Source organism: Catharus ustulatus, chromosome 1 (genome assembly GCF_009819885.2).
Source record: "Catharus ustulatus isolate bCatUst1 chromosome 1, bCatUst1.pri.v2, whole genome shotgun sequence".
In the NCBI taxonomy this organism is placed as follows: Eukaryota; Metazoa; Chordata; class Aves; order Passeriformes; family Turdidae; genus Catharus; species Catharus ustulatus.
Genome location: NC_046221.1, coordinates 113385963 through 113409570, shown reverse-complemented (window position 1 = coordinate 113409570; position 23608 = coordinate 113385963). Strand labels below are relative to the sequence as shown.

Here is a 23608-nt window from a genome sequence, read left to right as displayed (position 1 = left end):
GCCCGTAGGAGAGCAACCAATTAGCTATATTTGCAAAAAAGATGCAGGAAAACTTTAACTGAGGGGTAGTCTTAGACCTCCAAGTATTTAAGTGCTAAGGAATAAAGGTTCAGAATTAATTGGCAAATAGAGGAAATTGTTCTCCTGTTAGACATTGAGCATGTTTCACTCGTGGTGATTTGTTACATGTGTTACAGAGAGAAGTTTTGTTTCAAATATCTTCCTGTAAACATAACACTTAATTTAAAACAAAAGATACAGCTTCCATTTTATGTGGAGGTATGGGCTTTGCCTTTCTTATGCACCAGTTGCCTGAGGATGCCTAAAATGAGAAAACAGCAACACTGTATGTTTCAGATGGAGTAGCTTGGATTTGCTGACAATAAACTACTGAGTTGAGAAAACCACTTAATGTTCAGGATGGAGATGATAGAGATTTCTCTGCAGAGTCTTATTTACTATTTTTCAACCAAAACCAGGCAGTAAATCAATCATCATCTGTAATTATTGCTGCAGTAATTACCTTTGGGGAGTAGGTTATCATTCTTGGTGGCCTTTGTTCAAATATCTCTTTCATTTTTCCCTGTTTTATTTTTCTTGAGCCATGTCAGTTTCTGTGTGGATTAATAGTATTCTGAAAGCAGTCCGATTGTGAGATTTCTGAAAGGGCTAATAATGTGATTCATCTGAGGAGCTGAAAGATGCTTGCATAAGCTAGCATTTAAATTCATGGGTAAGAGTTTGCCCATCAATTATTACATTTTCATTTTTAGTGAACAAACAAAAGCTTTAAGTAGTGTTGCAAGGAGAATTTCAACTGTACCTCCAATGCAGCACTTATTTAAATTCCTGATTTCTTAAGTGTTACTGATTTAGTCAGTACAAAATGTAGTTCTACAGATAAAAATAAACAGTATTTTAAATAGCTTATTTGAAAAACTATTCTTTGAATGTATGTAAATGAGTTATTTAAACTCATGAGCGCTGTTTTACATCTAAATAAAATATGGAGTTACACATTACATTTCCAATTTGTCATGTACTTAGCAACCCTTTCTGGGGGGAAGATATAAGAGATATTTTTGATATGTCTGTCACTTTTGATAACTTAATTTGAAACTTATATCTTAAGGGAATACTGATACAAGGCAGGTAAATACATTAAAACAAAATGACAATTGAGTTTTTCATACTGAATGCATGAAACTAGTGTTCATCTGAAATGGTGGGTGCTAAGAACTAGCTAATGACTAAATTTCTTGTATTTCTTGAAAATACACTTTTTTCAACTAACCTGGTTTCTGTTTATATTCCTTTTTATATTTATTTCTATCTATCCTTCGTTTTGTTTTTTTTTTCCCTTTTCCCTGTTTTGGTTTCTTGCCAACTTTGATTTGACTGTCCCTCAGCACCTGGTGAAGATTGCGTCTCAGACTTGGACCTAGGAAAGAAAATAGGCATGGCTAACATTAGATAAGTCCCTTATACTTTGAGAGAAATAAAATCTTTCCGAGGAAAATTAAGATTTAATTATTTTCCATGACACTGTTTCTTACAAACACAATGCAGGTTTGTGGCAAAAAAAAAAAAAGTCTCAAAAGGAGAGTATGTGACCACTTTCTGAAAAACTGTAATTTGAATATCATATTTTATTTTAGGAAGGAGAAATTAAAGTTCAACTGTCAGGTACTTTAAGGCAGGGGAAGGATCAGTTGCATCGAAGTCATCAGTCCTGACCTATATTTCATTCTACTGATTAATTTATCCCATTTCCGTGGCTAGTTTCTGGAAAAAAAAAAATCTATTAAGTATCATTGACCTGATCAAAATCACCTAATGTGTTTGGTGAGGAAGAGAGTGAGGCTAGCTGGAGAAAAGCAGGTGGGGAAAGAGAAGTCGGAGATATGATACTCGTGTACAAACCCCAAAAGAGGCACTGTGCAAATGAAGGGCATCAAAGAAGGGCAATTGTTACGACTCCTTAAACTCCTGACTTCCAGGGGCAGAGACATTCCCTAAGTAAAGCTGTGGTAGAGACCCCTGTGATGAGAAAGCAAGGGAGCGGGGCAGAGCAGCTTCTTGTGTTTTGTTTAACTTGGCCATTATGAGTTGTAAATCTTTTTTGTGACTTGGCATGCTTTGGAGATATGACACTTGGGTTACTGACTGCATATCCCCCCTCCTTCCTTTCTGGTTTATGGGGTTTTACTTTTAGAAGGGCTTGAGGTTTTTTTCTTTCCTCTTACTACCGGCTTTTGATAAGAAAGTTTGTTTAGGAAAAAAGTTACAAAAATACAGTCACTTGCAAAGCAAACTAGGTATTCCTTATACAAAACTGCATGCAAATGTAGCTCTACTAAATGTTAAACACAGGTTTCTCTAAGCTAGAGCCAGGCAATATTCATCACTACGTTCAAAGTCACTCATGAAAAATCATTGAAATGGTAGTTGTTAGATAAGCTATCACAAGGAAACTAGTACAGCTCCACATGTTTAATAGAAGTGCTGATCTCTGATTTCTTTTTGTGGGGAAAAACCCAAACAACCTGTGGTTTTACTTCAAAGTAACTTTTTACTCAATGCAATTTTGTGTCCTGCAAGCAGAAATAAAATTACTAAAGGTTAGTTCCTAGAAAGATGAGCGGGATGCATTTCTCAGTTGTATTTTACATACCCACGCTCTGCTTAAAGAAAGCTCGTATCTTGAAAGATATTGCCAAGCTGAGAATGTTTCTGATGTTGTTCCCTGTTTTTGAGGAAACCTAGGTAATCTTTCCATCCTGAATGAGTGTACAACTGCAGCTCAATTCATGCAGAATATCGGTGGACTGAGCAAATGTATCTGTGTTTTAAAGGAACCTGTTTCCTCAGATAGACTCCGAGTGAAAGGATGTTTCTCATGCAGAGGTGCAGGTTATGTGGTGTAGTATGAAGAAAAATAGAACAGTAATGGATTAAAAGAAAAAATGTTACTAACCAGCAGCAATAGCTCAGAGAGAATTTGACATTCAGATCCCCTTCCAACAGTAGCCTTTACATTTCTTTGCATCTGTCAACTGTTTGAATGCTTGTTTGCAGCCCCAGCCCTCCCTGGCTTCCAAATTGTATGGGCTAGACTCAAAAGTCATGAGATTGTCTGCTGATTAGACTATAATCAATCCAGCATAAACAAAAACAGCAATTAGTATTGGCATTATTTCTGTGAACTTGACTTAAAGTTTCGGTATTATTGGTCCAAAGAACTTTTTCTGAACGGGCTGCTTTCAGGAACTGTGTTATTTTGGCATCATCATTTTATAGGGAGGGAACAAAAAATTCATGAGATTCCATTTGGCCTGAAAAGCAAAAACATCTGTTTGATGCATGAGTAAATTGCTGGCTTCTATTTGGCCATCCAAAAAAGGGCAAAAATTAAGATACCAAGCATAAAAGAGTACATAAAAAAAAAAAAAAAGAAATCACAAAGAGGATTTAAGATTAGCATCTTTTTATAATGCGGGCTATTTATAGTTCTCTCTTTTGGACTTGCCAGAGCATGCCTTTATGTGTTAAAAAAAACCCTAACAACAAAAACATCCTTAACCTTTAGTAATATTCATTGACTTTGGCAATGCATGATGATATTGATGGTCTTGATTAGTTGTAAGATTACAGTAATGCTGCCCAGTCATTTCTGGGGCCAGCATGAGTTATATTGACCATCATTGTCTGCTGCTTGGGGTTAGGCACCATTAGAAGTGAACAGCTAAACAGCTGCTGGCTGTACTGCCAGCTTCCACAAAGGTGAAATCCTGTGACAAAGATAATATTAAGAGGTTTAGTAAGGTTGTTGATATGTTTGGATTGGTTTGATTTTGTTTTCCTGAGTTGCTGTTAACTTGTGTAACAAGGGAAGCTGTCAGTATGGAGTCACTTATCTAACATGTGTAGGATAACATTATCCACCATGATCTAAGATCTCTTGAAAGGCTTTATGTTGCTCTATAATTCATTCTGTCTAATTTGCAGCTGGTTTAATAGCTCTCAATTCTTTGTTCTGAAACATGATTCAGTATTTTCAAACTTGTGCATTTTGAAAAAAAGTCTTCCTTTTGAATAACTGCATGAGGAAAAGAGCCAGAAAAACTGTCACCATTTTATGTAGAGGAAAAGATCCAGAAAAATTGTCAACATTTCATGTAGACCATATGGATTCGGTATTTTTTGCTGTGTAAAAAAATTAAAATAAGGTATTTGGTGGGGCTCTTTCTATATTGATTAAAATACGGTGTAAGTTCCGATACCCTAAGACAATCTCCTAGAATCTTCTCCTAGCCATATTTTACAGTTTCCATTGGTTTCTGCAGGGCTACCTGAGCTCAGAATCAGTCCTAGTTGGGGGTTGGGAAAATGCATTATTTCACTTAAATCAGAACTGTGACATATATATGTGCATATATATATAAATATTTCCCTGAAGGGGTAACACACAGATCTACAAAGAATTTGGCCTGTTTTATTTGGTGCTGTGAAAATGTACATGTCTGTTTTCAAATACATTTTGCAGAGCGTTACTACAAAGCATTAAAGTTTTCCAGTTGCTGTCTTTATAAAAGTTGGACAGCACAAGAGAGGCTTTTAAATACTTTTAAATCGTAATGTAACATTTGGCATAGGACTCTGACAAAAGATGGATGTGCAAAGACCAAAAGAGGTGGTGAGGTTTGTTTTTGTTTTAAAATTAGACGACTTGGGTTCCATTTCACCTCAAGTATGAGTAATTATGCTAGTTTAGCAATTATTAGAGATGAAAGAAATTCTGTTAGATATGAGTCTCCTAAACTTCAGTAGCTTTAGTTTTAGCCAGGATAATGATCAAGGAGTAGTTAGCCATATGCCTAGGGACTATGCTGTAGCAAAAAAGATAGGGCTGATCTTGGGGGTATCCTTATTACAACATGTTATAATTAACATTTTCATTCAGCCCTCCTACTTTCCAAAAAAAAATCTGCTTTATTTTTTTCTGTGCACGCATTGGTAAGACTGCACAAAATTTCTCTCTTTCAATGAATTTTTGAATCAGGACAGTTGTCTTCCATATTTAGAATATTAGTTAACACTGGTCACAGTTTTTTTCCCCCCATTTAATGTTCCTTTAGTTTCAGACTTTTTTGCCCCTCTATACTGCATAATTATTAAGAAAAATATGTTGAAGATTTTTTCCCCCCCTCCTTTTTAGGATTCAGCCTAGGTTATACATGTCCTTCTGGGGTGTGCATGTTTGGGTTTTAGATTATCCTGTAGCTAGGGTGATGCTGTGCATGCCATACTGCAACTGTTCTTTCTACAATTGAATCCACAGAATGTGTACTCAAAAGAGTTGTGGGATTGTTATTTACCAATTCTGCACAATTAAAACCCAATGAAATTTTTAACATTTTGGGGGACTTGTTTTCATTGTGGTTCCCCTCCTTTTTTTTTTTTTTTTTTTTTTTTTTTGTCATGGAAATAAGGCAGAGGGGTGTTTTTTCAGTGAGTGATTTGTCTGATACTTTCACTTTTAAATGTAGGTGCAATTAGGTGCAATTTTTCTTTGGAAGAGTAGGAATTCTAGTCCAAGATTTCTTAAAGTTATATATCTTCATCTATCTATCTATCTATCTATCTATCTATCTATCTATCTATCTATCTATCTATCTCATTATAGTGACATTCCTCCCCCCTTTGTTTGATGTGATATGGGCTTACTGTAGTTCTTGTAAAATGTGGTATCAGTGGCTAGCTAGACTTCTTACAAATTAGGCAGTGCTAGTCCTTAGTTAGACAGCTGGCTGAAGCAGAACACCTTTTTGTCCTGAGGAAAAATGGATGGGATGTTGATAGTGAGGATTCTCAGTGTTTTCCTTCTGCCCCAAACCCGATTTTTGGAGAGCTTATCCTCTCATGCAGAGACAATAATCTGGAGGATGAATTTTGTCCTTACCTAACATGAGTGCAAAACCACTCTCCAGTTTCTCACGGAGATGCTGAGTGTCCTGGTTGACTGTAAAATAGATGGCTTTTGTGCACAGTCCCTGAGACCTGTTGTATCATTACTGTTTTTATGTTGTGTTTTGCTGGAAAAATATATTTCAAACAATGAATTCCTTGATAATTGATTTTTCTAGTTTCCTTTTTCTGTTGTTCACTCTTTTGGTAGCATATCAAGTTCAACTTCCGTTATTGATTAATTCACTTTTTGAAAGAAGCTTTAAAAACAAATATAAAATACCTGCTCTGTTTCTGGACTGGATGATGTGATGTAGTGAGGCAGTGTCCTTGGGAAGACCAGGCTATGCTTTGATCAACAAAAACTTTCTCTGGCACTGAATTATGATGGCTGGGTTTTTTTTTTTTTCCAGACAGAGTCAAGTGACTTTCTAACTTTTGACAGTGGCAGTAGGAAGGAGGAGGGGGTGGGGAAGTTAATTATTTTCCACCTCCAAAGAATACAATTGTGAGGAAGGAACTTTCTGATTCACTGGTTCCAGGACAACAGGATGTCAAGATCCATGCCTGATGTAACATTTTCACTCTGAAGATGGGAGGAGGAAATGGGTTTGTATTGGTCTCTGCGTGCAACCACTGACAGGGAAGGGATTGTGTTATGTGACTTATAAAGAGCTAGGGCACAGGAAGAGATTTGGTTTGCAGTTTCTGGTGAATCTGTTGAGTAGGAGACTTGCTTGTCAGATGCAAATGTAAATCAATGAAGAAAGGTCAGAAATCTTTAAGACTAGGTAAAAAATTAAAAAAAAAAAAAAAAGAAAGGGGCTTTGCATGCTGCAAGATGTTTAGTGCTTAGATGCTGCTCTGCTTAGTTTGTAGTTGCCTAGTGGAATAGTCACCTTGCACCAAACTCTTGGATTCTTTATATAGTTCACAGGTGCTTAGGAGTTTATGAATATTGTTGAGTAGAAATTATTTTAAGGAGACAGTAGGAAAAACTTGGAAATAATAATGTGTTTTAGCTCCTCCTCTATTCTAGCTATAGGCATCTTGATGCAACAGGTCATCTCATAGCTGTCGCTTACCTGATTCAGATTTTGGAGATAAAATTCCTTTCCTCCTAGGCTAGAAAGAATTGAGGTGATGTGCTGCTTTCTCCTCCTCTCCTTTACTGAAGAGGGAAAAATTAGTGTTCTGCTGGGATGTGAGAGACAGTTCTGTTTTGTGCTTTGTCTAAAGGTGTTTTATCTGTATCTCACAGGTAGAACATCAGTCATTACACAGCAGCATATTGTGTTGTGATGTGAGTTGCCCTGTTATTTTTGTTAATGCTGTTCCCCTTTTCAAAAGTCTAATTATTTGTTGGCATGAGGTTCAGGGCTCTCTCTAATAGCTTGAGTACCATGAAGAAAAAAGGGAGACCTGGGTCCTGGTCTTGCAGGTACTTTCTGCAACTTCTGATTAATTATTTTGGTACAACTAGAATTGGAGTCCACTTCTCCCACTTCCTGTGATGGTGCCTCAACCACAAGGATAAAATATCATGCTAATTCTTCTTGTTTCTAGTTCAGTGAATATTGTAGATGAAGTATGGTAGCTTCAACAGCAATGAATGAGTGCACTTCAAGTCTGAGGGTAAGTGTTCTTTGTTAGGAAGCTCATGATGAGTACAAATCCTTCTGACAGAGGAGAAAGTTCAGCTAGTGCCACCCACATCCCGGGTGAGTGATCTAACCAGTGGATGTGGGCAAGAGGGGAAAAGGAAGATGTATTTCAGCCCACACATTTTCTGCCAGTGTTTTATAGCAGCCAGGGAAGGGTATATGAACTGTCAAGAACCAGCCCATGAGACTGCATCCAAACCCAGGGCAGGTAGGAGAATACTCAATCTCCCACTATCCAGCTGTTGTGGGGCTTCAGTTTGATTTCAGCACTGAGAAAGCCTCGATGGTAAAACCACAGGTACTGCCTGATCCCAGAACTGCTGACAATTTAGATGCAGAATTCCCTCACCAGTTTTTTGACTTCTAAGCTCCTTTGTGGATATAGACCAGATTACTCTTCTACATGATAGAAAGTCACCTAGAATAGAGCAGAGAGTCTGAGGGATCAAAACTTAACTTGTGAAACTTAACTAGTATACAATAGAAGGAGATCTCTGATAAATCAGGGATAATCTCAGTTGAAAGGAGGTAAGTGTTCAGTTTGATTTGGTTTTTATTGACTCAGATAAATGTATGTCTTTAGATAACAGAGCTAAAGCATGCAGCTGTATTTTGGTTTGGTATTGGAATAGTGTCACACAGCCCAAAGTCCTCTATTTAAATGTCCCATTTTAGACACATGAATAAATGAATTAACTTTCAGAGGCAAGGATCATCTACAGTAACCTTTACTGTAAGTCTTCATAGCCCTTCTTTATATCACCTGTCTTCAGACTTGTGTAATGTTGGTTACTTTGAGGTTTTGTGATGCATATATCAGCTTAATTCCAAATGCTCTCTCTTGCTGAGTTTAGACTTTTGTAGACACTGCTTAGTGAATTTCCTGTTCTCTAAGCACAGTTGAAAATACAGTCTGCAGAAGCACCAGGAATTCGAATTTGTTGTGCTGGGTAAGAAAGCTGAGGTGATACATAGCTTCAGGATACCGAGGGGAATTAAATTACTCTGAATGTGTTCATGTTAAGTGCTGGACTTGATAATTAAGGTTAAAATTTATCTTAGCTTCCTAACTTCTGTCTTCCCCCAAAATGGACTGGCTGCCCACATTGTCAGGAATGGAGGTGGAGTACTCAGTCTAAGACAGGCAAGACCGCTGAAAGTCCTGACCCTGGTACTAAGAACTGACTCCCTCTAACTTTGCTAATTCTCACTGAGGTCCTCAATTTGACTCTGAGATCTATTATAATCTGTTACATTGCATGGTAGAGAGTCTTAGGGATGACTGAAATTTACTTGAGGTTTATAAAAAACTCTAAGATTCTTTGGAGAAAAGTACTTTCTAAAATACAACCTTACTAGTTTACTTAACAATAGAAATATGAGTATATGTATATATGGTTTAACCTTCTAAAAGGATGCAGGGTTATGGAGACAGAGTTAGAATTTCTGACAGGATTAATTAATCTATTACCTCAGTTATCCTGAAAAAGATATCCTCCTTCCCCCTACCCAGCTTTGGGGTTTAGAATTATCCCTCTGCTGCTGGAAAGAGCATCTTCTGCCTTTTCTGCACACAGTGTTATGTAAAACTGGACGTATTTAGGCTGTCACATTTGGATACTGTCATCCTTGAGATCAAGGGTTGGAAGAATATCCAAAGGATTTCTTAAGCATAATTTCTTTCCACTTAAGTATATTTATTACTTTTATGTTTATGTGCTGCCTAGGAAAATACTTTATTTTAGCAAAAGAATAATATTTTCCAACCACTGCAGTTTAATTGGGAACTCCTAATTCAGTCATTCTACAAGAAGAACATTAGGAGAAAAAAAACAAGCTCAATATTGGGACAGACTGAAGAGAGGAGTGAAGATTATGAGTGCTATGAGGGACTTTGTCTTCTGGAAAAAGCAAATGCAGGGGGAAAGAATGCTTCATATAACAGGAATCTTTTAAGGAAGATAATTTCCAATGTCAAGAGAATATGGTTACAATGCTGGGGGTGGAGGATAGAAATAGGAAAAAGGGTATGTCCCAGCACAAAGGAAAACAAACCAGCCATATAAATACCCATGCAAATGATTAATTGGACTTTTGTAAATTTGTGGCTACAGACAGAACTGATTTTCAATGGAGTTCTGGAATGTAGATATTTTAAATATTAATATGCCAATGCATTTCTTTTTCCAATTCTTCTAACACTAAAGTCATTGGAAGGATATACATTTGAAAGTCAAACTGGTAATCTGGCTAGTAACTGATAGACATGAGTTGATGCTAGGTGAAGCTGGCCAGAAAAAAATACTTCCTAGTTCTGAACTTGTATGAATGCCTGTTATTTTAAAGGCCATTATGAAGCATTCTGAAATGTTTATTGAATTCCAGAAGTCACCCACTGAACTGCTGCTCTTAAGTGCCACAGCCAGGTGTGAAATCTTGTGCTGGCATATGTCAGCCAGAAGAATTTGAAAGGTGAGCCTTAGATACCACTGGTACCTAGGGAGAGAAGAAAGCTGAGGAACGTGTAGCCCTAGCAGGTGATTCATTGACACATGATCCTGAATTTAATACTTCTCTGTAACTTCTTTAATTTCAATTTTGTATCCTGACTGAACCCTTGTGGAGAGGTATTTCCACAGTATGTTATTGCAAAGTGTGAAACATCTTCAGAATCCATTGACTTTAATAGAGCTAGAGGATACTCAACGTCCCCTGCAACTGGCTCTTAAATTTGCCTTCTGCTATATGATTAATCTGTCTGCTCATACTTAATATCTACCTGTAGATTGTGACAGTATGAATGTCCTCTTGGCTTTTATGTGGCCACGAGGAGAAGCACAGAGATACTTCCAGAAATTACAGTCATTTGTAGATACTGAAATAATGGCACACACATTTTATTTCTGTTCTGTCTCAGTAACTCAGTAAATTGTGTATTGATTATGCTAATACAGCTAGTGTCTCTATTACTTGTCTGCAGAAATTATTCAAACATGTAGATTGAAGATGCACTTGGCAAAGTTACTATCCTAAGAAAAAGGCTTTTGTGCAGAGATGGCTTTAAATTGAATTACTAATCATATGCTAATGGAATTTTATAGATCAAGTATTGAATTGTACAAAATGTAAAGTGCAAGGTAAAAATATGTATTCTAAACTTCCTATCCTGACAGTCTTAGTTGCTACATTAGGTTTATTTTCACATCTCTCAAGGAATATGTTTTATGAAGGGATAAATCAATAGCAATCTATTTTTATAGTTTATTTTGGGATATGTAGCTTCTCCTGCTTTGTTTACCAAGCTGAAGAGAGGCTCAGGCATTTGGGGCAGTTTTTCTTTTTCTTTTTCAAAATTTATTAATCTACCTAGACTAGAAGAAAACAGACCTTTTTCAATTATCTTTTGCTTTTATTTTATTATGGTTTGTAATAGGTCAGAAACTATAAATCTTAGCCAGAGTTCTCCAAAAGGCTTCCCTTTCAGTGAAAGTGCAATTTTCCACATTTCTAATTTTATCCGTTTCTTTTCTGAACAAGTTTTTTCCAGGCATCAACCAGAAATGACTTGTGCTCCTCCTTAGGGTGCTGAATCTACAGATTAACTTTTCAGAGAAGGGGAATCCTGGTTACTCAGTAGAATATGAATGAGATTTTACCAGCCAGAAAATCTGTATATATTTTGTGGCAACTTTAGAAAGTAATCTCCCTCGTTATGGTCTAGCCATGAGTCCCACCAACAGACTAAGCAAAAGGGGTGAAATCTTCATTGATCAGCAGGTGTTGCTGTAGAGCAGTCAGGAGCTTAATTCTATATTTAGGACCTCTCTATCAAAATTCCCACAGGTCTTCCTCATTGGCTGTCCTTGATGGTTCTACTTGATTTGTTGCAATATTTTATTTTGGGGTGGTTTTTTTGTTTGTTTTTTTAAAATTCTTTCTTTAAAATAGAATAGTTGGTCTTAATGTTGCCAATAAGGAGCCCAAGCATGAAATGTGAAATGTGCTGTGAACTGAAACCAGGGGTTGCCTTGGACAGTGGATGTACCAAAGCTGAAACATCTTAACCTTTCACATAGAAACAGCTTCAGTTTAGAGATACCTTTTCTTTTTAGCTAAATTACAAAAACTGGTATCTGTCCAACCCACAGCTTTTATAATGGGAGATAGAACTGACATGTTGGAATTCTCTTTTCCCTTACTGATATATATTTTTTAAATTCCTCTCAAGAAGTGTGGTGCCACATTTGTAGAGATCTAGTCCTTTTTTGAAATTTTATTACTTGGAGTTTCTGTTTTTGTTTCTCAGAAGTTGTCCTGAGAAAACGAGTAGTAGGAAATTGATCATTTGTTATTTTAAGGAATAGATGAGTCAATTGAGAAATATTACTGCAGCTAACCAAACAGGTGACCTATGGCAATAAACATGTAGTTGTAGGGACAAGGAATATTGTTGCTTTTGTGACAACATGTATCTAGAAGTTCTGCTCAGTTGTAACATCATTTATTCATACTGGATTGAAAATGTATTATTCTGCTTTCCTGAGGCCTCTCCTTCACTGGTACTCTGGCTTCATTAGACGGAATTCATCTTACCTTATGCTAGGATGTGGTATATGCTATAATGAAGGTGACATCTCTGTGTGCAATTACAGTCGTAAGGTATCAATAATTTTGATGTTTGAATTAATAATAGTGCATACATGCTAGTCTTTAGCTTATCATCCTTGTTCCTTTTTTAATTACATGCCATCCTTGTGCTAGAGAAAGGATTTTGGTTAGCAAAATTTAAATCATCCCTTTGTATAGATTCTGTTTAAAGATGTCTTCCACTTCTGAAAGAAAACAGTAGTTAATATTAATGGGAGGTTAAGATTGGCTGCATGTCCTGCTACCTTTCATAGTTAGCTGAGTTTATCAGAGGCCTGAGAGCTGAAATAGCACCAAAGTTTTCAGAATCTCGTTGTGAAGAGGTGTTAAGTGCTAATCTGATGCTTATCTGATGCTACCATCTGTAGCCTACTTAAAGGAAGGAATACCTTTGGAAGTTGGAGGAAGGAGCTAACTTAATGCAAAGGAAAATGAGATACTATTTTGTAGGTGACTCGCTAATTCAGTGGGTTTAGTAGAGTAGTTTTCTTTTTCTTTTTACTATATTTCCCCCTAAATATGGTTTTATTTTTCCTGACAAGTATGTCTAGTTGACTATTATTGGCAAGTCTTTGTGCCATGGCCTGTTGTGATCTACTTGTTTCTGTTGTGACTGAGAATCCCTAAAAGGATGAGCAAGGGTTTAGAAAAATGCTAACCACAATGCTACCTGCTTTTATACTTGTTTTCTTTTTTAAGTGCAATAAAGACATAGTGGTCAACCTTTGTTGAAAGAAAACCTCAGCTCTCACAGAATTTTCAGATCCCAAAATAGCAGGGAAGTTGTAAAATGTTTGTTTTCACAAGGCATACGCTGTCATGTTTTCATGGTACAAAATTGCATACCTGGAAACAATTTGTTAGGCAGTATCCACGTTTATATTTTCCATTTTAGGAGCTAAAAATGTTTGGTGTGCCTCTGTCAGCAGTGTGAAGCTGAGTACATTTTACTGTGCAGTCACATCTCGGGAGCAGTGAGAGATTCTGGTACTGCAGCTGGTGGCAGTAGACAATGAGGACAGAACAGCAGAAAAAATTAACCCTTTCATTTTGGTTTGTGCTTAGAAGTGGAGATCTTGCTTACTTCTCAGCAAGTAGCCACTTGGGAATCAGTTATTGAAAAGTTCATGTTTGAAGAACTCAATTCTGTCTTGAAAATTAAGAAATGGTAGAGTTCTTAAACTGCTTTTTTGAACTGAGAAGGGACATTTATCATGGTTGAGGATAGCAGATCCATCTATGACCTTTAATAAGGCTGATTAGTAGGTAGTGATAATCAAAGTGAGTTTCCTCTTGAGGGATGGAAGAGTGGACTCATTTTCAGAGCTTGTTCTTAAGTACATATTTTGGAAATACATCAGCAGCTAATGATGGACATAAATAGGGTAAGGTTGGGCTGCTTCAGAGGTGTCCCTGGGAATTTTGAGGGGGGTCACAATAGATGTGGGGTTTGTTTGTTTGTTTGCTTTTTTATTGTATAGTAGTTTTATTCTTTATTTTTCTTTCTTTATTAATGAAACTTACTGGTCTGTGCTACCTTAGAGAAAAATCTTTCTATTTAGCTTAGGTTGCATTTGACCACGTGTCCCCCAAACCTCAGCTTTTCCTGAGCTTTTCCCACTGCTTTCTTTGTCTGACTGATTCCCTTCATCTGTGAGGATTCTGGGATGACTGCTTCAGTGTAACAAAGAAAATCATACAGTATTATCACAGCTGAGGTACTGGTAACATTGTGGCTGCAAAACACAACTTCAGCGCGTAAATTAGCTCATAAAATCGTATTTTGTGAAATACCAGACTGACTGCAGGGCTGGGAAAACTTTTATCAGATCTCTGTAGATGAGAAGAGTTTGCTTGCTAGCTAGCCAGAGCTCTGGGATAGAGATATAGATTGTTTAGAGTCCTTCAGAGATTGTGCTTGACTCTTTCTGATATATGCACTGTGTTACAAGTTTCTGGTGTTCTAAGAGTGTCCTTATGAAAACTGGTGTTTTTTTTCTAGAAACTCAGATTCTAGAAACAACCAGTTGTATGAAGCCTTGGGGTTGGCGGAGGAGGAAAAGAGGTACCTGTGGAGTGTGTATATGTATCTCTTCTTTTGCATATATGTCTAGATTTATATGTGACCCCTAAGTGTTGCACTCTCTTGTCCCAAGAACCAGGAAAAATACCTCAAATCTTTGGACTTTTAATTCAGCTGCATGATTATTTTTTGAGGTCTGAATTCTTGGGAGTGGAAATGCTGCAGAAGTTCAGTCTTTCCCCTTTCAGCTTTTTCCCCTGTGGAGGCAGAATGAATTCTTTTCTCTCCGCTGTTCTCTAACTCAAAGAACTCGGTCTTTGGGAGAATAAAAAGGAAATGGTTTTTGCCTTTTAGCTCTTCCCTTACTTTTGCTTTGGGAGAGTCAATCTTACTTAGGCATCGTATCAGAACGTAAGAGAACAGCGCTCTCTAATTTTTCAAAGTAGCAGCAGAATGGCTCTTGTTAGGTTCACTCACCCAACAAGTTTTGAATAGTGAATCTGACAAGAATTGAATTGTTTTTAGTTCTACTGCTCTGGAAAGCTGTGAGCCAAGGGAAAGATGCTGGCATGGTATATACAGTAAAACAGCATGGGGTTAGTTCTCCTTTGCAAGGCTGTCTGCACTGCTGTTTGCTACTGAATATAGGATTATTACTATTTTTTAAAGTTTATGTATGAACTAGCACACACACCTCTCCCATCTGCCAGGAGAAGGCTTTCTCTTATCTGTGTGGAGCAATCAGAATCTTAAAGCCCATAATTGTTCTCTTATTCAGATCTGTAATCAAATACCGTAAAGTGCATTGAAGACAAATATCCCAGAGGAAATTCGATTTGTTTTTTAAGCCATGAAAAAAGATTTGGTCACTCTGCTCTCAGATCTGTAGCTTCCATACAGCAATGTATTCTGTCTTGGTCTGGTCTACACTTTCGCACTTTGCAGTGCAGCTTTTCTTGCCCGTGTTGTGCAAGCATTGCTGGCTTTCAGAACTGAGGCTGGTGTAAAGATGCTTGAAACACTTCAGCTACCTACCTAACATCTTTTTTGTTTGTTTTGTTTTTGTTTTGTTTGCCTTTTTCTGACAGTAGAAGAAAATGAAACAGAGGACCATCAGGCAGGTGTGGGACACACAGCCGCACAGACTGGTAATGCTGAATTCCTTCATTAGTGCTTGTTTACCATTGACAAGAGTGTGAGGGATTTTTGTATCGGGGTGTTTTTGCAAAGCCTGCACTCTTTCTCTGTTTCAGCTTAGAATGCATTCTTGGGGCTTGCAATGGAAAATGACTTTCCTCTCCCTTTACCTTTCAATTTCTGACAATTAGAAATTCTGCCTTTTGTAGGTCAGCTGAATACAAGTAAGATGCTTCCAAAGTACAGCATGCTTTTCTTTTTTTCTTATTTCCTTTTTTGTTAAATTTAATCCTTCTCTACGTTCCCCATGTAACCACCCCATGCCATTTCAGATAAACTTTATTATTAATTTCATTTAAACTATTTAGGTATTTCTAAAATATGTGGATGGGGTGATTTCTTTAAACATTGTTTGTATAATTTTTTGCTAAAGATTATTAAGGGCTTTTTAATTTTAATGAGTGATATTGGATGGACAAAACTGTTGTTTTAAGTCAGGATCACAGGGATAACTATTGTTATTAATCACAAAGAAATAATTGTTAATTCTCCAAAACAACAAGGGCTTCTTTATTCTCTAATGTGGTTCGGAGAATGCAAGAAATAATTTGTTTCTGTCTTTGGTACTGGTTTCATCAAATTTTATCTGAAGAGAAGGACTGACTCATCTGAATAGTCTTTTCATTCAGCTGAGGTCACCTTTTGGAGTAAGGGCTGGCTCTTTAAGGATATTCCTAGAAGGCTAGTCATGTCTGAATATGTGTAGGTAATCTGTTTGAGAACAGTTGGAGTTATTCCTCTTATGAAGGGGAAGAATGCAGTTAATTTTTTCTTCAGCTTTATATTTCTGTGTGTGTCCTGTGGGTTTGTGTTTGGTGCCTTTTATAGATTTTAATGGCTTTGTGCATAAAGTAGACTGTTTGAAGAGAGTAAATAAAAGTGAGGGCATTCTTTGCCTTTTTAATGGGAAATTTCTCAAACTCTTTTCAGTGTACGTGTGTCTCCATTTAACTATCTGCAAATTCTTGAAAAAAGCAAACTTGTCCTTCTGTAGACACATGAAGTTGAAAAATAGGTAACTGCTAAACCAGAGATCTATGTCAAGAAATGGTGGCTCTTCTGCATTTTTTTGTCTTAAAATAATTCTCAGTGGTTAAGTTGCATTGCTAGTTCTTTATTTACCATCACGTGCTGTGTTCTCTGTTTATTTCTAGGCAGGATTTAGCATTCTGTTTTTCTCCATAGCAAGAATGCAGTGCCGATATTAAAAACAAAAACCCGATAGAGCAAGCAGTACAGAAGGCCTGCACTGTGTACACACTGCCAGAAGTTTTTATAGTAATACTTTGTATCTAAGCTCTGGCTCTAACCATTAAATGTGCTTTTTATAGAGTACCAAGTTATAATGTAGTGCAGCTACGGCATATTAATCTTACTGCAGAGATTTAATGAGGCAGTTGTTTTGCGATGGACACTATTGGGAGCAGAGAGCGACAGAGTTTTACTTTACCACTGAGCTGGAGAAATATTCCTTGCCTGGTAATAATTATAACCACATGATCTAAGTTTTCCTTTCTTTTGCCAGCACTTTTCCATGCAGAAGTGGCTTGGAAGGAGGTCTACTGCAAGGCAGGGAAATGGATTGGAAAGGAGGCTGTTTTCTTGGTAGTTTGATGTTTTAGTTGGGATTATCTATGGATCCTTCCAGCACAGGCAGAAATATGTAAGATGAGTTTCAAGAATACAGACAGTCTTTGCCAGTCCACTGAGATGACTTTTAGATATTCATTACTTTTACATGACTTTTATATGGGTTATAAAAAGTAAATGTGGTGAAACCTCATTTTTACATGGGCAGAATAGAATTTCTGCTGGTTGGCCTTAAACCGCTCCCATACTTGAAATTAATTGAAGTCCATGGCTTTATTGCCTCCAACACTTCTAACCAATGCAATTTTTCATTTTCCCCGAAGTTGCAGTTTTATTAGACCAAGTTACAGCAATAACATCCCTTATGAGAAGGAGGAAGAAGGGAAGGGGAGAACCACCTGCCAGGGAACATAGTAATGAGAAAATCATGCTTCTTTTAATTTCCATTTATAAATAATGTTAACATAATCAGGAAGAGAAGACAACTGTTCATTCTCTTACTTTTTTTAAAGTGCCTTAATAGGCAGAATTTATTTCTCTGCCAAAAAACAACCTTCATTCATTTCTAAACTAGATAATTTCCAGTTGTATCTGAAGGTGAAAGAGGATGTATGTGTATTGTTGCTGTTGGGTATTGAAAAGATTCAGTTGGTGCATGGGCAGCCTCCAAAATAGGGCAGAGAAGCCTCTGGAAATCACAGTGGTATTTGCAGAAGTTGGGAAAAGTAATTTTACTTTGAGAACCATCTTATTGAGGGAATTGTGGCTGTGATTGTTGCAGATACTGTAGAGAAAGAAATATGGGAGGTGACTGACATTTACCTTGAAGTCTATATGTGAGCCTGGGCTTTGAACAAGAGGTTAAGGAGAAAGTACAGATGAATGCATATTGCATTTATAAAATATTTTATTCTAGTCTTCCAAAAGAGCTGCTCAAATAAGGCAGCTTATCCTCAGTTTAAGTAACCATTTAAGGTTAGACCAGCTCTTGATGGAAGATATTTTTTTGTTGCCACAGAACAGCTATCTCTTCACAAAACCTCCAAATGATATTTGCTCTCTTTAAATATCTTTTTATTTTGGCGGTGACATCTCTTCGCAGAAGCAGATCACAGTGGAAATACATTCATTGAGAGGGTCTGAGACTGCCAGAACTCATTTCACAAAGCTGTCATAGGCTAAACTCGAACCTAGGTCCCAGAGGGTCCCACTTAAGTGTTGACCTAAAAACAAATGTGCCAGTTGGCTAGAGCATGTATTCTAAAGTTGCAGCAGAAGGGAATAAGCTTGACTGACTTCTGTCCCTGTAGAGTTTATATCTGCAAATGCAGAAGGAGAAGCAAAACATTATTAGTCTTAAAATGATTCTAATTTTAATAACTGGTCGCTAAGTATGAAGCTTTAAATTGAGTGATCCTTTAGGCTTTTGTGCACTAAGGGGTGCATGTGTGCCTATGTTTGTGTGTGTTGCTGAATTCCTGTAAAATGCAAGTGTTTCTTAATAGTGAGCCTCGAGAATTCCCTCCCCTCCCTTTTCTTTCCTTCAACACCGTACTTAAAGCAGAGTCAGACACTACCCTTATTTTAAAACAAACAGGTCTGTAAACTTTATGTGCAGCATTTAAATACTCGTGTTAAAATTCAGACCTAGTGCCCACATTTCCCTGAGTGCTGTCAATTTTATGAGATGAAACTGGGAGCTGAACAACTAATAGTATGCAGCGTGCACATGCTGCCTTCCAACAAGTGTTTAATGATGTTGGGGTCAGTTTGCAACAGTTAAGACAATTATTTCATTTTCTGAACTGTTTAGAACCTGGAGATCTCCTACCTACTTTTATTAATCTCTCAAACTACTTTGGAAAATGAAGCAGCAATGGAAGTTATTAGATTTAGAATATTCAGTAATGGCTAAAATGCCATAAAGTCTTTTTATAATTAGCATACCTCTTTTAGTTCGTAAATTTGTAGGCTACTTTTCTATTTGGAAGTAGCTGCCCAAGTGGAAATTTCCACTCTTGAAAGAACCTTGTGGATGTAATTTGTCATGTAAGGACTCAGTATATAGGCAGGGCTTTTGCACAGCAAATGTATTTTTCCGTTCAGAATGTGTTTTTTATTTTTAAAAATTAATCTGGTTTCTCTCTGTAATATAATTCCCTTAAAAATAAATACTGCCCTTTACCCTTGTCAAAGCAATTCCTTGGTTTTGATCACAAGCCACATGGCATGAGAAAGACTTCCTGACATGGGTCATTTCCAGTTTCTGCTTGCGGGTCCATCTGTGTGTGCACAGTTGAAGGGCAGGGTGCAGCAGTATGGACCAAAGGATACAGAGAGATGATGAAAGCTTTGACCTTGGTTGTGGGCAGCAAGAAATACAGGAATGGCTGTGCCCAGACGACTGTAGGGTGCTGAGAGCGGATGTGAGTGGTTTAAAGTGGAATTGCCTTCCTGCTTCTCCTTGCACACCACCCCACCTCCAATATGAATGTAGTGTTGGCATGTTTTAGCTTCTCTTCTTCCAAGGAGTTATGCACGATCCTAATAAATTTCAAGGCTAAATAAGGTGTGTGCTCACAGATATCACCTCTCTGTTCCCCTGGCCAGGGAGCCTACTCCTGGTTACCCACCCACTTGGCTAAAGAGTGTAACATCTTAAAATGTACTTGCAAAATCTCCTGTCATTATGTGAATTCATCCTTGTTTTCTAAAACGACTTGTTTCGGTCTCAGCTCTCTCAAATATCTAAAAGGAAAGATGAGGCAGCCAAAGCAGAAAAGGGAAAAGTGGTGAAACACTTGCATTCCTTTTGCTGGAATGTGCACAACCATTTCTCTTCTGCATTTCACTTGTTGTACTGTGGTTCCCAAGGAAAAACAACATTAAGTGCCAACTTGCTTTATTAGGGAAGACAGATTGGTTTATTTCTGTCTTTGAAGGAAGCTTTTAGTAAAACGGGCAAAAAGTCAGGAGTAGTTAAGGCTACTGTGTTCCTCCTCAGAGGAGGAAGAAAAGTTCTAGGCTACACATTATCTCACTGAGCTGGTCAGCTGCAGAACTGAGGCAGTGCAAGGAGCTGTGAGGTGTCTCTGCACACATGGATAGATTGTGAGGCTGCATGTTTCTTCCAGTTAGAAGCTTCAGTTTGGCTCAGGACTGCTGACCTGAGGCTGGAGTTATCCTGCTATCCCCCAAATGCCTGATAATACGTCAGTCAGATAAAGCTTTCCTTGTGCACTCTATAGCATTTATACTTGAGTAGTTAGTTTCCAGTTTTCCATGATCTGGCAAGCACAGGAGCTTGATGAGCATTTTCTTTAATTCATGCGCAAGTTCAGAGCCTGAGTAGCATTTTGACCCAGGGTATAAGCTTTCCAGGGCTTTGTTTGTGTCAAATAGTGTGGTGATGGAGTATTGGAGTGGGTTGTAAAATCAAGATTAATTTAATGTTTATGTAAATTAAATTTGTTAGTCTCTTAATTCTGGTAATTTCCTGTGAAACGCTGTAGTTAACAGTGAAAAGAAGTTCCTGCACACTCATTGATTTGATTTTTCTTTTCATTGAAAAACTAATTGCATAGGTGGTTTATCCTTTCTTACGATGATCAAAGCAGCTTCAATAGCTGTGATAAAATTGACAAACCTAACACTGAAGCATGGAAGAATAACTTGAATGAGAAATGGAGCTGCATTTGTGGGAGTAGAAGGGAAATTTGCTTTTCACTGAGATTAGAAAATAAAAAAAGAAAAAAAGCCTTTTTTGCTTATTTAGCAATAAATTCTACAGTGTGCTACGGGCTCATGCCAAATAGTTTCCTTCTCATCATTCTCACAACAACCTATTTTGATTTTTTTTTTTCCTTCTTGAATATTCTCTTCTTACACGCCTGACATCACAGTCTTGATTTTCTTTCAGACCCTAACTGTAAACTAGAAGACAAGGCAGAAGATGGAGATGTGCTAGACTGTAAGAAAAGACCGGATGAAGGGGAGGAGTTAGAAGAAGAAGCTGTGCACAGCTGTGACAGCTGCCTCCAGGTGTTTGAGTCACTGAGCGATATCACAGAACACAAGATTAATCAATGTCAACTGACAGGTAAACAATACTTATCACTTTGTGGCTTTGTGCACTGCTCTATTTCTGATTCCCATCCTCTGCTTCTGATATCCCTCCTTTTTCAGTTATTGTATTCCTGCACTTGAATGCTTGGTTGAGACTTTCATAAACAGATTTTGGGACAGGATTATACTGTAAATGGAGTATTATAAATTTCCTTAATACCAAGGGATATATACCTGCTGTGTGTGTTTTCTGGGTTCATACTGTACAGCTTTCCATGCTTTGCTTCATGTATTTTGCTAGGTCACTTATGAATGCAGAGACATTTCCAAGTGGGGCTTAAGTGGCATAATGTCCCATAATGAATGAATTTGCACAATGGCCTGTTGCAGATCAGAGCTGGATGTTGTGTTACTCTAATCTGTTAACTACAAATGACTGTACAGTAATCAGTAACTGAAAGTTGAGAGGAATTAAGCAAATTGTTAGAGGGGAAAATAAGATCTCAGCTTCAGTGAAGGGGCAGAACTAAGTGCTGATCAGATACTACTGAATTGAGTAGAGCTGGGTGAATGGACCTGAGATTCCTCTTTGAAATTATTGTAGACAGCCCCCTTACTGAGAAAACCATGTGAAATCTTCTGAATTTAAATTTAGTAGGTTTTTTGACAGTACACACTGTTGGCCCAAACAGGCTCAGTGTCAAGAGAAAGGCACTTATATTTTAAATTAGTGTTTTATTTTTAGTCTATACAGTGTAAAATGTACTTATTGTGTAGTGGAGTTTTGTTAAAAATCTTTCTTTATTATGACTTTGTAAGTAAGAAAATTCCCTTTCCATTTGGGAATGCTTTTAGAAAGTGTCTTTGTGTGCTCATGTTTGGAGAGCTTCCTGACTTTTGGTTCCAGTAGGTCCATAGGCTAAGCCCTGTCAGAATGAGACATAAAAGTCAGATAGTAGTACCACTCTTGAGGATGAAGAGTGAAAAGATGATGAGCAGAAGAGGAATAAGTGGGCAGGTGCAGAAGAAGGATTGAGGAAGTAATGTGGATCTGTCAAATGATTTTAATCCTCACTTCAGAGTATGGAAGATGAAAATCTGCTGCAGCAAGAAGTGTTTACTTTTATTAATATACTGCTTTGCCTTTTCTTGCCTGTGAAATGTATTTCTGACTTGAGATACAATCAATTCAATCATTTTCTAATCACTCCTACAAACTTCCAGAACATATTTTTCTACAGTGCTCATGATTTCTGGCAGTATGGATAGTCTCTCTTGACTTGAAATAACTTTAACATTTTTCTCTCCCTTTCTTCATACTTCCCTTCCTTTTGCTCTTTCTCTGTTGAAAAATTAGTGGCTTAACTTGTCTCTTCCTTTCCTCTCCCAGAAAGCACTCACCCTGCCTGAGTCCCCTAGCTCTCCCCTTCATTGTCTCAGATCCCATTTATTCATCCCTGTGGGTTTTTTGCCTTGTTCCAATACAGCTGTCTCTCCTTTCTCGTTAGTTAGCTGCTGCCCGCTTCTACCAAGTATTTTCTCTGCTTTAAAGCTGCAAGCAGAATGCACTGAACAGTGCTTGCACGGTTGGGTTAAGAAACTGAAGAAAAGCAGGTGAGGGGAGCAGTAAATAGGGAGAATCTTGGACCACTGCTCCTGAACACAGCAGTTCTTGCTGAGAGCTGTGTTGTTAAATGAGTGTGAAAATAAAGATGCTGGATTAGTCAAGCTGATGTGCATGTGTGAAGGTAGGAATACACATACGATAGCAGAGGATAGGGAAATAAAAATGAATCTTGAAGGAAATTGTTTAAGTTCCTAAAAATATCTTTACCTCTCTTTCAAGGAAACTTGTGATAGTGAATGGGTAGAGACCAGGCTGTTTGAAAGCTAATGAAGTGAACAAAAACTGAAACTACACACCCTTCTGGACTACAAAGTTGACAAAGAGCCAACTGTCCTCTGTTTCTAAATATAAATGACCTAAATACACCCTTAGAGTTGAAAAAGGGGCCTGAATGACATAGCTAGAGTTGAGGATTTCTTCTTAAGTAAAAAAATACTAAACAGGTTCTTAGTGAGGTAGATTCCATGCAGGGTTCTAGTGTGCATATGTGACCTCACATTAAGGACACAACATCCAAGACAACCTCATTGGCTGAAAGTATTTTTAGATAATCTGTTGACGGAAAGAAGCCTTTCTTTTCTGAAACACAACATATATATTTGACAAAAATAAGGTTTGCTTTTAGCAGTTTCGTCAACCTCCCTGGATTCTTGTCGTTCTCTTCCACAAGCACCTCTGGGTACCGTGGTTTTTTAAAAGAAAGTTTTATCAAGAAGGGCTGGTTGCACCTCCCTTTCTCATCATAGTCCTCTAACACAAAAGGGTCTTACATAGTTGCTTTGATTGTCTTGTTTTGGAAGAGTCCCACTGAACTTAGGAGACACTCTA

General features: G+C 37.6%; 1 protein-coding gene across 13 annotated transcripts in view; it reads left to right on the top strand.

Annotated features, from left to right (window-relative positions):
- Positions 1-23608, top strand: part of ZNF521 (zinc finger protein 521) — a 229323-nt gene that overhangs the window by 3265 nt on the left and 202450 nt on the right. For 4 of the 13 annotated variants that reach the window (XM_033059028.1, XM_033059045.2, XM_033059054.1 and 1 more), the window contains 3 exons: positions 14281-14343; positions 15390-15449; positions 21008-21187. In XM_033059028.1, the coding sequence (XP_032914919.1) occupies positions 14281-14343; positions 15390-15449; positions 21008-21187 (303 nt within the window). The remainder of the gene's footprint in view (positions 1-14280; positions 14344-15389; positions 15450-21007; positions 21188-23608) is intronic. The other 9 variants (XM_042779257.1, XM_033059077.2, XM_033059068.1 and 6 more) reach the window with 4 other exon arrangements.